At 39.9% G+C, this 13,904-nt stretch overlaps 1 protein-coding gene across 3 annotated transcripts in view; it reads right to left on the bottom strand.

Annotated features, from left to right (window-relative positions):
* Positions 1-1,925: 1,925 nt before the first annotated feature.
* The window catches only part of EXPH5 (exophilin 5), a 36,302-nt gene continuing 24,323 nt past the window's right edge, over positions 1,926-13,904 (bottom strand). For 2 of the 3 annotated variants that reach the window (XM_051642184.1, XM_051642193.1), the window contains 3 exons: positions 13,416-13,464; positions 11,715-11,841; positions 1,926-9,325 (listed from right to left, as the gene is read on the bottom strand). In XM_051642184.1, the coding sequence (XP_051498144.1) occupies positions 4,017-9,325; positions 11,715-11,841; positions 13,416-13,464 (5,485 nt within the window). In that variant the 3' untranslated portion in view covers positions 1,926-4,016. Of the gene's footprint in view, positions 9,326-11,714; positions 11,842-12,682; positions 12,718-13,415; positions 13,465-13,904 lie in introns of those variants that run through there. The other variant, XM_051642204.1, reaches the window with a different exon arrangement.

The raw sequence follows: 13,904 nt of genomic DNA on the forward strand, positions 1-13,904 counted from the left end.
AACAGCTGCCAGGAGCAGCTTTAAGGGAATGACTCTGGGGATCCTGGTGGGCAGTGAGGGGGACATGGGTCATCAGTGAGTCCTGGTAGCAGTCATGGCCAGGACCATGTACTGGTCCAGCTTTAGGATCCCCAATATAAGACATGGATGAACTCGATCAAATTCAGGGAAGACCACTGAGGCTGTGGGGCTGGAGCACTGGCCCTGTGAGTAGAGGCTGGGGGAGTTTGGCTTGTTCAGTTTGGAACAGAGATGCCTTTGAGGAGGGGATGAGCCCTACAGAAACCCCTAGTGCCCCTGAGAAGATATGGACGAGACAGCACAGGGTGGAAGGATGAGAGACAACTGGCATTAGCTTAAAGAAGAGAGGCTCAACCTGGAACACTGTCCATGAGGACATTTTCCCCCCTTCTTTCAAATGTCATTGAGATGTTAGGAAAGTCAAAGGTCATCTGTGGACACAGGTGACCTCATCTGTGGACAGCGATCCAGACAGAAACACCACCTCAGCTCATAAATCCTGTTTTCTTCTGAAATGAGGCTGAGTGACTGTGTCACTAGATGCAGGTGCCACATATACTGGCTGTAGTAATTAAGTTTGAAAGACACTGGTGAGTCTCACACACAGTCACACTGCACGTGGCAGCCAGGCTGAGAGACACTGGTGAGTCTCACCATCACACTGCATGTGGCAGTCAGGCTCCACTCAGTCCTAATTCCAGCTGGAATGAAGTGTGTTTCATGTGGAGCTCATTGCCTTGTAAAACTACTCATCAAATACTAGCCTTGGCTCCTCCATGGAGGAGTATTGGTTTCTCAAGGCAAGTCGTAGGCTTATGGCTCACTAAGGGGTTAATACAGAAACAGAGAATACCAGGCTGGAAGGGACCTCAAGGATCATCTGATCCAACCCTTCTTGGCAAAAGCACAATCTAAGCAAGATGGCCTAGCACCCTGGCCAGCTGAATCTTCTAAGTGTCCAATGTTGGGGAATCCACCACTTCCCTGGGAAGATTATTCCACTGTCTGGTCTCATAGTGAAAAATTCTCCTTGTGTCCAGTTGGAATCTGCCCAGAAGTAACTTTTACCCATTACCCCTTGTCTTTTCCATGTGTCTCCTTATAAAAAGGGAGTTTCTGTCTTCTTTGTAGCTGCCCTTCAAGTACTGGAGCATGATGAGCCTTATTTTCTCCAGGCTAAACAAATCCAGTCCTCTCAGCCTTTCCTCACATGGCAGCCTTTCCAGTCCTTGGATCATCTTGTATGATGGACCAAGGCTGGGTGCCCCATTTTAAATCTATGACATCATTTGCCATCAGCACCCTGGCAACAATACTGAGATGCTGAATTTATTTTTTTTAAAAATAAACTATGGCATTTACAGTAAGTGAGAAATAAATACAGTAGCAATACATGTTTTCATTTGAATGGACAATTTATTTATTTTGCATTCATTTGAATGCAAAACAATTAATTTGAATACAAAATTATAAAACAAAATAATTTGAAATATGAAATGCCTATAAATTATGAATATCAATATAATTTACTTTTGCCAGAGAATAGCTTGGAAGAGTGAAGGTGTCAAATACCTGATGCTGTTAAACTGAGTGGAGCTGATGACCATTCAAGGGGTGTTTCTGCCTGTGCTTTCACCCAATTGACTTTTACAGAATACAATCATCCAGTGTAAATTTAAATTTACAGATCCTCAATCAGCTGTAGTCTTCTTGATCTATGACCAATTACTTGCTTATACTAAATCAAGCCACCTGACCTTCTGCACATTCATAGCAAATAAAAAAAATGATGCCAACAAGGCGAGAACTTAATCCAACTTCAGTTGAACAGGTAGAGAATATTTACAAATAAAAATGTTCAAAACTATCCACTCCTAGTCAAGAAAAACTTTGTGACCATTCACTTCTGTTGTAAACATTTATTTTATAATTTTTTACCTTATGAAGACTGGTATTCCAAATTTTTGGATTAACATATTTTGCAGAAATATACAGCAGAAATTCCTCACTGATACTCAGCTGGTTTTATTGTCTTACTATACAGAATCCTGTACATATAGAACAGAGCCATTTACAGAAAAAACATTAGTTCTCTTTAGAATACCACTTATTACAAATTTGCAATGATACAGCAGTAATTTCCTTCCAGCATTGCATGTCAGCATATGTTTACATCCTTCCAAAATAAGCATGTTGTAGAGATTAATTCTGACTATAAATACATCGTTTATATTAGTCCTTCTATGTACAACAAAATACAAATTATCCCAGTATAAAGTGATAATACTTAGATATCAATACATATTTGAACTACAGACCCACTTCTTTAACGAAGTTTCCAGTATAAAAAATTGAGACCAGCTACCTACTATAATATTTTAATCTGTTATTTTCTTGTGGAGTATTCAGTGATACAAGCATTGCTTGTTTTGTGTAAAATATATATTATTTTTAAAATACCAGTATGATGTCCTTCCAGTTACAAAAATAGAATTATGTCTTACAGAATTATTTTTTTTAATTAAAAAGTGTATAAAATATGGACCATATGTGAAATTAGAAATAAAGTAGAAGTAAAAGTATAGCTATTTAAAAATACTATCTTCTGGCTTGGTGAGCTGCTTCTGATTTTGTATAAAAAGAGATTGTAGCTTCGTTAGAAATTTAATGGGCAGGGACAAGTTTTGGCTACTGAGTAATAATGCTGCATTACTAGTGTGGCTGGAGAAGAGCCACTGGAAAATGTTTACAGCATCCAGATAACAAGTACTGCAGTGACAGAGGGAATGGTTGAAAGATACCAAAAAGGGACAGTAATTTAGCAAGAGGCAAAGAGCATTTCTTACTGATTTACCCTGCCAGTCTGCACGATGTGACACGGCCCTGTGTCCTCTGGGGCCACTCTGGGCGCTGCTGCAGGGAGGGGCCCAGCCTGGGACCACCTGGGAGGTGCCTCACCTGGGACCAGCCCAGCACTGAGGCAGCAACAGAGCTTGGGGACAGATCAAGTTGTACTGGGGATGGTTGTCTTCCCACTATTAGGACAACTGAGGATCCAACCTATGAGGTTTATATAGGAAATAAATAGTGAAAATCTTTCTGCATTTTGCATGGTTTAAATTGTTGGATTATTAATCCAAATGCACCTGCTCCTAAATCAGTGGCAGAAAACTGGCCATTCATCTCACCTGTGACCAGAGCTGTGCTGGTTATGAGTCTTTCAGGCCTGAGAAGCAGATTTCCATGCTCAGCTGTGTTTCTTAATATCCTCCAGTGCTATTCCCTTGGCCAAGGTGTATCCTGTGCACTAAGCAGCACTTCTGCAACTCACATTCCTCACTGTTCTTGCAGTGCTGAGGAAAAAAGTCCTGGTGTGGAATCCACCTCAGCTGCACAGCAGAACAAATACCACTGGGGACACTGCCACAGCGCTTCCCAGGAATGCAGAGAAGTAACATTCATACAGAATATGCTGTAAAAAATGAGCAGGTTTCGTTTGGTGGGGGTGTTTGTTGGGTGGGATGGATAGGCATTATCAGGCTTGATCTGGTAAATGAGGAAAATCTGAGAAATGGCAATTTATCAGCAAACTAAACTCCTGGTTTTCTGTTAAATCTTGTAAGAAAAAGTAGCTCAAGCTAGAATTCATCTATTCCAGCACTGCGTAGCTGGCAGGAGCCTCAGCCACTGCTTGCTGACTCAGAGGAAAGCCATCTCCAGAGTTACACTGCCCAAAGCTCCACAGTTGTTTACCTTCTATTATTTTGGGAAGGGATTTTTTTTGCATTCTTTTTTCCTGTTAGGAGAAACAACAATGGTGAAGCCACATATTTAACAAAAAAGTTAAAATGCTCAGCTAACATAACATACTACTTTAAAACTCATGAACTTGTACCAATTTATAGCAGCACAAGAACTGGCTCCATGTATTTTACATGCTTTTTGCCAGCCCAGAAACTACTGAGCTATCGTGCCATCTTAGTATCATGGGCCCTTCACAGCTCTGATTCCTTATCTATCTCATCTAGGTAGTATTCATCATCAGTGGTGGTATCACTGTCTGAATCTGAATAAGCTGCTGGGTCTTCCTGATAGAAATCAGCCAGCTCTTGGGGGGATGAAGCAGCCGATGACATTTTGCTCCCAGCAGAACTTGAGCTCAGAAGCTCAGCCCTGTTTATGGAAGGGGTCTCTGAATCTCTGAGACCACCAGGGTTATTAAGAAGACAAGGTCTCCATAATCGCCCTTCTGTGAGTGACCTCTTGATATTTTCCAGGAAAGCCAACTGTTGCTCTTTGCCAAATATACCAAATTCAACAGAAGGATACATCAGATTTCTAGTGCTGTGACATTTTTCATTGTCTGATGCCCAGTTTTCATTTTCATCACAAGACAACAGCTCCGAGTAAGACTTAAATCTCTTCCCATGCACACCACCTTTGGGCAGAATATTGCTTCCAGAGGCAAAGGTCTCATGTGAGTCTGGAGCACAAATAGTCTCAGAAAGGTGCCGTTCTCGCTGGCTTTTGGCATGACTCTTGCACACCTGATGGCTGTGCAAGTTGGCATTCTTTAAGCTTGCAGACTGAGAGGTATTTTGACAGACACCAAGCACTGTCTGGGAAGTCAAGTTTTGCTCTGGACATAGGTCTGCCAGCAAGCAGCTATTTACATATGTGTTTGAATTTTTGTCAGATAAAACTGGCAAGGGAGGACCGCAGGCAGAACTGATGGCTATTCTTTTCTCATCATCCAATGGGGCTGATGTAGTAGCACTGGAAGAGGTGGGCTGGCTTTTGCTTTCTAACTTGAGATCAAGTGTTTGGGCATTCTTATTTCTTGTGGCTACTGTTTTATCTGGAAATAGAGTTGTAAGAATTGGCCTATTTTCCACTTTCACTGTAGCTTTTTTTGGACTGATGGCTTCCTTCTGGGTGTATGAGCTTGTAGAAGACCTCCAACTGGTGTTATTATAAAGTAAAGAAGGATCATTCTGATTTTCAGTGTTCTTATTCTCAGCTGTTCTTGCTCCTGGTGTATTCTTATCAGGGTTCAGACTGTGATTTTGATTTTCATTGTCCAATGGCAGGAATGGCTGATGGGAATCCATTGAAATCAGTGAGTCAAGGGATGTGTTGACCTCTAAAGAAGTGGCACTTCCATCATTCTGTGAAAAAATGTTACTGATGTGTGGTTTGGGGGGTAAATTTTTACTTGAAAATTTTCTACTTGTTTTGTAAACAGCTGCCAGTTTGTTTTTAATTGAAGGTCTATTTTTCCTTTTCTCTATATCTTTGACTTTGTCTCTTGTGCAATCAGTGAGAAGCTTATTCTCGTCTTCTGCACTCTGTGTTATCTTCTGACCTTGTGTAACCCTGAGGACTTTATCTTTACAGTTAACATTAAGGCTGCTTTCATTGTGCCTCTCTGATTCCTGCAAACCACTATAATCTTTACCCATCCCAGTACTCTGTGAGTTCTGCTCTTTTTTAATGTTTGGATTCTTTAATTCAGCTGTTTCTGTGCTAACCCCTTCCTCTAGCTGAAGTAATGGATCAGTGCTGGAAGCTGTGCTTACCTCAGATGATGGCTTCTGACCCTCTGAAAGCAGTTTGCTACAAGAGTTTAAATAACTTGCATTTTTTCTTGAACTGTCAGCCCTTAATTGCAGTCCACTATATTTATTATTATACAGAGGTGTGGTTTGGTGTAGGAAATTTGCTCTCTGTTTGACTTCGTTACTATCCCTGTACATGTCTTCCTCAGGGGGAAGCGACACATCAGCCTGCTCTGTGCTACCTTTCCTTCCAAGGGAACTCTTCTCTCCTGGGTGGAGAAATAAACTATTCAGATTTGTATTGCTGTTCACTTTAGTGGGCTGACAGCCATTTTCAAAGCTTCCCTTCTGTATAATATTTTTATTTGTTGAAGTAGAGTACAAAGGATTCTCTGAACATCTGTCTGGCTTGGGAGGGGTTAATAAAGTGGACATTAGAGGTGTGGGTGTTTGTAAAATTTCCATCTTTTCCTTTAGACATATTCCAGAGATGGCCCTACCTGACTTAGCCACTATTGCAGTGGATTGTGGGCCACCAAAAGAAATCTCTTTTGTCACCCTTTCAGAAAGCACATTTTCTGCTAATGAAAAATCTGCTGAACTGTCTTTCCTGCTAGGTACCATTCTTGTTGACTCTGAAGTACATGTCTGCTCAGAACTAGGAGATAAGTGGGAATTCTCTTCTTCATTATCAACAGCAGTTCCTAAGTTCTGAGATGCGACCACAGCTGAAGATATTTGGTCAGAAGAATATGAAGGCACCTCTTTTTCCAAAGTACTGGGCAAAAAAACATTTGCTAAACTCACATGACCTTCATTTTTCTTGCTCCATATTCTTTGTGACTGAGCATTTTCTTTGGGACAAGTCAAATCTGCATCCTCTGGATTATCTCTAAAGAGCTTACAAAACGTTTTTGAATGTCTTCGTGGTAATGTGTAATAAACTGAAACTAGTTCATGATACTTGATGTGATCTTCATCAACACAAACTGTAAATGTGCTTGTAGTTTTATACTTCTGCAAAAGATTTCCCCTCTCCTTACAATCTGAAAATACAGAGGATTCTTTTTTGCTGAGATGTTTATATCTGTCTGTCAGTTCAACTGATGTGCTACTACTTCCTGAATCATCAGGCCTTCCAGTTAAAGGGCTGGAGTAATCTTTTTCTTTGTTACTTTTAGCAGCATTTAATGATGCTGATGTTAAAAAAGAATGTTTTGAATCTAAACAAGACAAATATCTCTGATTAGAACAAAAGGCATCAGCTTTATGTGGAGTTTCAGACCTTGAACAACTGTATGTTGTTCTGTTTTGTCTAGGTAAAGCGATTGGTGTATCTCCTACAATACTACCTGCAATGCTGGCTGATTTTCTAGGCAAAGTGTAATAAATAACCAGTGGGTCAGGAGATCTGAGGCTGTTTTTGCTAGGGGAGCCAGTAATGCTGCAGCTACTGCTATGTCTCAGCAGGCTGTCTTGCTTGTTAAGCCTTTCAATACAAGGTGAATTACCACTTATTTTTCCACTTTCTTTTTCAAGGTAAGAATAACTTAAACTATGTTCAGGGCTCTTGGGGTCTCCATCAAAGCTCTGCATATAAATATTTCCAGAATTTCCATTTTGTGGAGAACTAGTAGTGACTTGTCCGTTACAGTCTAAAGTGCTTGCATTTTGCAGTGTTTTCTGTGAAATCTTTTTGGTAACACCTATTCCACTCACTTGAGCTGTTTTTCCACCTTCTGCTTGAGATTCAGTAACTGTGCAATTGATTGAAGAGCTAGCTAGGGTTCCTAAATATTTAGAATTGTCTTTATGAGAAAGTGCTTGTGGAGAGATCTGTGAGGAGCTAGATGAACATTCAGCAGGACAGGGCAACATGCCTTGGCAGTTTGCTGATTTTTCAGTGGATGAAGCAGAAGCAACATTGAGCAGTGAGGACCATCTCTTTGGCACAGCTTGGTTAATGGCTTCTGCACCCCGATTATCCTGTTTGATGCTCTCTCTTTTTGCTGCATAATGCACAGTATGTTCCCATTCTTTCTGACTTGGAAGAAAAGGTTCCTTCCTGCTCTCATCAGCTGGCAAATCACAGGGAGGCTGACAGAAAACACTGTTGGGTGGGCAATCATTTTCCTTCATTTGTACATTTCTTTTATCACTGTTTATTTTATACATTTTTGCAATGTCTCCTCTGCCAGTGACTTGGGGTTGTCTCTTTGATCTCATTGTGTTGAAGAGACATGCATCACTTTGCAAGATGGCAGAGGCAGGGCTGTTAGAGGGAAAACTCTGGGTATTGATGTAGTTTTTTCCTGCTTGTCGAGAAACTGACTGTAACGGCATGTCTTCATCTGGCAGTTTCATACCTTCAACATTTTCCAGTTGTGTAAAGTCTGCCTTAGTACTTCTTTGGGTAAGGACAGCTGAATTCCTGTTCAGTCCTTTAGGTTTTGTTTGATCCTTCAAATTAGGCAAGACTGACTCATCAGTTCTGGTACTAGATGAAGAAACTGAAGAGCTGCAACTTAGCCAAGGCTCAGTGAACTCGGAAAAAGTCCTATTTGCACTTCTTGTTATCCTTGTGATACTTGTATTTTCTGGAGAACACATGTGAAAATCACTCTGCCGGCGCTGAGAACCAAACTTGGAATTCTTTGTATGTGCCCACTGATGGTCATTTAAATTGGCCATTATCATGTCAAAGCTGACATCAGAGGAAAGAAGGGCTTCATCACTGTAGTACTGAGGAATATCAGCCCAAGAAGGATAGCTGTCTTTTTTTCCATAAGGGGAATTTTTCTGATTTGCATACAACTTGCCATGAGAAGTATCTCTGTAGTAGGATCTAGAGAGGTTATTTTCTGATTTGTGTAAAGGATAATTTTCCCAGTTATCAAAGGGCAATGGAGAAGTAGCTTTGTCAGGGCAACTAACCCTACTAAAGCAGTTACCGCTTGAAATAGATCTTCTGTAGTGGTGTTTTGAGTGGGAACATGCATATTTCTTTGTGTCTTGCAAGGAGCTAGGATATCTGCTATGGTCTGTAGTATTAAACTCCATCAGTGATTGGGTTCTAAACACTTTTTCCGGAGTTGAGATTTGTCCAGGAGAGTCTGATGTGTTGTTCCATACAATAGAAGACAGAGGAATTCTCTTCGGGTTCTGTCGACCAAATCTTGGTACAAAACCATTATTGCTCTCCCTTGCTAATGTATGTTGTAAACTAGATGCTGATAGCTGGTCAGAAGATACTGATGGACATCTCCGAAGGGAACACACAGAGTAACTTCTGCCAGCTGTACCCCTGTTCATACAACTCCTGTGCCTAAATCCACTGTTCTGTGTTATGGAAGGAGGATATAAGCTACCTTCTGAAGACTGCCCAAAAGAAGCAGAAGACAGCCTGCTGCTTAGTGGATGAGAAGTTCCACCAACTGGATCACCATATTTGTAATCTTCTTGAAAGGCTGTCTGGTGCCAGTTTATATATGCATTGTGTAATTTCCTTGGTCTGATGAAAATCTTGTGTTCATCTTTGGCTCTTAATGTTCTCAGTCCATCTGGGAAGAATGTGCCAGGCATGTCACTCCAGTCATTTCTGTGTTGCCCCCTGCAAGCAGTCTGCCTCTTTGAAGTAGGGAATGCACTACTGTACTGTACATTTGATACACTGCTAGTAGAAACTGTCCTGTCCAATGGGTCTTGGGCTTGTTCCTGGGCCAGCTGGTCATCCAGATCATTTAGAACTGCACAGCAAAAAAAAAAAAAAAAGAAAAAAAAAAGAAAAAAAAGAAGATACTTGGTTTTGTTTTCTTTAATAATCTGACTATTTATGTTTAAAAGTTTCATGTAACACATTAATAACCAGAACTGGTTTTGAAAGGAGTCAGCTTCTCAGCATTCAAAACCCTTCCCAAACCACACATTCTTCCTTCACAAGACCTTTCACTGGCCACCCATTATTACAAGGAAAAAAACCCACACTCCTCCATGACTGATCTTAAAACTGCTCTTTATGTAAGTGTTTGTTTTTGTGCTATTTAAATAAAAACAAACATTTTAAAGTCTGAATTCTTACTCACATGCTATATGTGCGTTTGTGTTTGTGAACTTTCCAAATCTACTTTGTAAGCAAAAATACCCTGGAAATAATTCACTAGGCAAACACACAGCCTTCTGTGTCCATAACAAAACACAGTTTGATGTAACTGTAAGAAAGGAGAATCCTGCGAATCATCAAATAAGCATATTCAGTAACCTGGCATGTCTACTGTTTCTTTCATTCAGAAAATAAGTTCTCCACTAAATTGTAGCTTATTACTTTTAAATCAGCACTGCAAAAAGGGTCACAAAATAGTTACGAACCTGTGAATCATTCCAGCAACAAAACTGTGTTTGTGTTTATATATATATAGACAATCTCATGAACTGGAATTAAACACTAAACAGCTCAGTGAACCAAGATATTCAGCCATAAGACTAAGTGACAGAAGTGTATTTAATGTATTTTTATTGGCAAAATCAAGTATGCCTTTGCTAACTTTTATTTTTATATTTTGAAAACAGCACCCATAAGATACAACATACGGCTGTTTTGTTACAGCCTTTCCTAATGCATTGAAATAAGAAGACAGTCATTACAGATCTGTGCAGAATCACTAAGAGAGCACTGCTAGGCGTGTGTAGTTGGAACAAAAGGTGATACAAAGGTACTAACATTTTCTATTTTGGTAAATTTGTCTTCAGCACAGAAGAAAGAAGACTCCTGAGGGCGTTGGTTTGGAATAAGAGAAAAGATAAGTTGTTTCTGAGTCTTCCATCTGGAGGACATCAGCCAAGCTATGTACAGCTTTTCTCTGCCAGTGGGCAAGTGTGCACAGTTACGACTGACACCCAAAACCGGTGACTGGAATGTGAGTTTTAGGAGAACCACTCTCCACCATGCAGTACTCTCCTCTTCCAGCACTGACTCACGCACTGCTTCCTGATCATGCTTTCAGTCTGTGATCTCTTGTAATTTTGAGTGGTAGAAATAATATCCATGGACATTTTTTTCCATAGATCTGAGCAAGTTTGTGCAAGAACACCTCTGTACTCCCATAGGCTGGGTCTGATCTTGCTTCACTTTCCAGTGGTGAGAAAAAGAAAGAAAAAAAAAGAACCAGCATTTTTCAACTGGTGCAATAAGGGCTCCCAGAAAGTTGAGTGCCATAATGCATCTTGCTTCTGTGGTTTGAGGCTTTATAATTCATAAAAACAGGCCTAGTAATTCATCATTATCAAAATTATGCATGCAGGAAGCTGGGATGAAATTATTCACACATAACTGTATGTCTGCATCTAAAAGATGTGACACAGGCTCCTGTCAGAATCAGCAGAGAAATGTATGCTTTTGAGGTGTGATTCTTCTGAACTGGAATAGTATGGGATGAAATGCACTCTAAGAGTGACTAGAAACACATCTTGAAGTCAGTGTCAGAGTAGACATTCTGCTGTCAGATGAAGTCATCAAAAAGTAGCCACTATCACAGAATCACAGAATGTTTGGAGTTGGAAGGGACCTTAAAGATCATTGAGTTCCAACTCCCCTGCATGGGCAGGGACACCTCCCACTAGAACAGGCTGCTCAGAGCCCCATCCAACCTGCCCTTGAACACCTCCAGGGATGGAGCCCCACAACATCTCTAGGCAGCTTGTTCCAGTGTCTCACCACCCTTACACTGAAGAGTTTACACCTGATCTCCTAACCTAAATCTCTCTTCTTTCAGCTTAAAACCATTACCCCTTGTCCTCTCACTGCAAGACGCTGTAAAAAAGTCCTTTCCCAGCTTTCCTGTAGCCCCTTCAGGTACTGGAAGGCCAGTATGAGATCCCTCCAGAGTCTTCCCTTTTGTAGACTGAACAGCCCCAACTCCCTCAGCCTGTCCTCATAAGAGAGGTGCTCCAGCCCTCAGATCATTTTTGTGACCCTTCTCTGGACATATTCCAACAGGTCCACATCTTTCTTGTGCTGTGCTAGAAAGTAATGAGCCATATCTTTACAGCCTATGCTTTTGCAGAAAATTCTCTGAAACCTGTCTCCACAGTCACTTCTGGTAATGATAATATCAGAACAAAGTAAGGACACACACTTACCACTGAAAAACTCTTTCTCTAGCTGTTCATTCCATTCCTGTGTACTTTTCACCACCATTTCATTTTGGTTTGCATCAAAAGAATGACTACTTGGTTCAGTTGACATTGGGGAATTGCACACTTTAGCCTGTTAAGAATTGTAAGCCAACATGATTTTAGTTCAAATCACATTTCACATGTCACATCACAAATCATGACACAAGTAACAGATGTCAGCAAACTCCTTGTGGGTCCTTTAAATACTGTATTATTAAAATATACAACTGAGGATTGTAAAGTTGCATGCATTTTAGATACTTTTGCATATGTAATAAGGAGATTTGCTCATCTTGTCCTCATACGGCTTTGGATACATGAGTCATAATGATGTTACAACAAATGCCATAGTTTATTTACTTTATCCATATGCATCCTTATTGAATTATATATCTTAATTTAGTTTTTCCTAATCACTTCTTCCTTTACCAGCACATTTTGAAATTCATACACTGACCTCCCAACATAGATTTAATAATTTAACACCACAATAAATGTTCATATTGCAAGACAGCACTTTAGGGGGCTGTGACATATTACCTTAACAGTGGGGAAAATGTCACCCTATTCCCCATCTGGGTTTAGTTTATATGTTAAGCTGGAGAGGTCCCTAACCCATCCATACTTCTCTCAGCTCATAGTCTCAGACAGTAGAAGTGCAGACAACTGTTCAAATACTGATTTATTTTATTTGATACTCCTCCCCTTTTTTTTTTTTTCAAAAAAAACCCAACAAACCACAAAACAAAAACCCTTACTACTATTTTAGTTCTCAATATTAATAATATTTTACTTGTCTAGCTATAGTAGTCTGTTTATATAATAGGCAGGATTGTCTGATAAGATCTTTGTTCAGTCTTATATTAATATAGATTATCCCTTTGTTTTTGAAATATGAGAGAAGGGAGGTGGCCAATTTACCTCCTTCATACCTTTGATTATATATTGTACACCTTCTTAGTCCCCTCTGTGGTTATAGCACACAATTGAAGAGTGGAAAAGACATGTTAGTAACACAACACAATAAAGTAATTAAAATAGCAAATACCATCCTTGGAGGAAATCTATTTCAACAGTGTGCACTTAAATTACATCAGAAATAAATGTGTTGTTTCATCCTTAAATTGATCTTGTGCTCATAAAATGGGACATTCAGCCAAAAAACTATTTCCTACTGTCAAAATTTACATCTACTCAGCAATTCTGAGCATGGAAATGCTGCAGGAGAAGCTCTAGCTTACTGCCTGCCCAAGGCAGCTATGCTTTTTCACCTTTCTACAAATGAAAAGAAACAAAGTAAATACACTAGATTATTCAGTCAGTGTGAGCTTTGACCTATTTGCAAGTTGGTTACAGTTGCCAAACTATGTGAAGGTTCTGGCCTACGAAATTATCCATGCGATTATTCTGTCATTCTCAAGAGAGAACTGAAACGGGACTTAGAGCTCACCTGGGAAAGCTTTGGACTTGCATGGTTAACAGAGCAAGCTCATTCTACTGCTTTCAACAGGTTCACAGCACAGACATTTTACTCAATTTTTTAAACAAGAACTGCAAGTAAACTATTTAAATAGGTGTTATATCAACAGCCTAAACAAAGGGGACTAGTTTTTGAAAAATCTGTGGTTCAAGCACTGCCAACAATAAAGCTGACAAGGTACTTACCGTTGCCATTTCTTCCACTTGTGGATTTGGGCTAGTAGAGCTGTCATATCTGTAGGCAGACAGATTAAAATGTTTGCTTAGAAAAGGACCATGATCTAATTTTACCAGATAGTAAATACCCAGCAGTTTCTCTTTAACAGCTATGGAGAAGCACCTGAAAAAAATGTTCTATGAAGAATCCTTCCTTTCCCCCAAAAAATCCTCCTAACAAAAAAATGCTGGGGAAATAAATGTGCCATTCAGTTTGGCCTTGTCAGCTTACAAATATTGTAGTTGCACAGCCAAGAATGAACTCAGCCTACTCATTTCTCAATGCCTGCAAAGCCATAAAGTAATTGTTTCAATTCAGCATGATGATAAGATGGTATTACTTCCTTTTCCAAACAAGAATAATTTCATAGGTATTACAAAGAGCCAAAGGCAAATCTGTCAGTGGTTTACATCTGCAGTTGTATTGTTTTTCTCTCCCATTTCATGCTGCTCAGATGC

This window comes from Apus apus, chromosome 1, assembly GCF_020740795.1.
Source record: "Apus apus isolate bApuApu2 chromosome 1, bApuApu2.pri.cur, whole genome shotgun sequence".
NCBI classification, from domain to species: Eukaryota; Metazoa; Chordata; class Aves; order Apodiformes; family Apodidae; genus Apus; species Apus apus.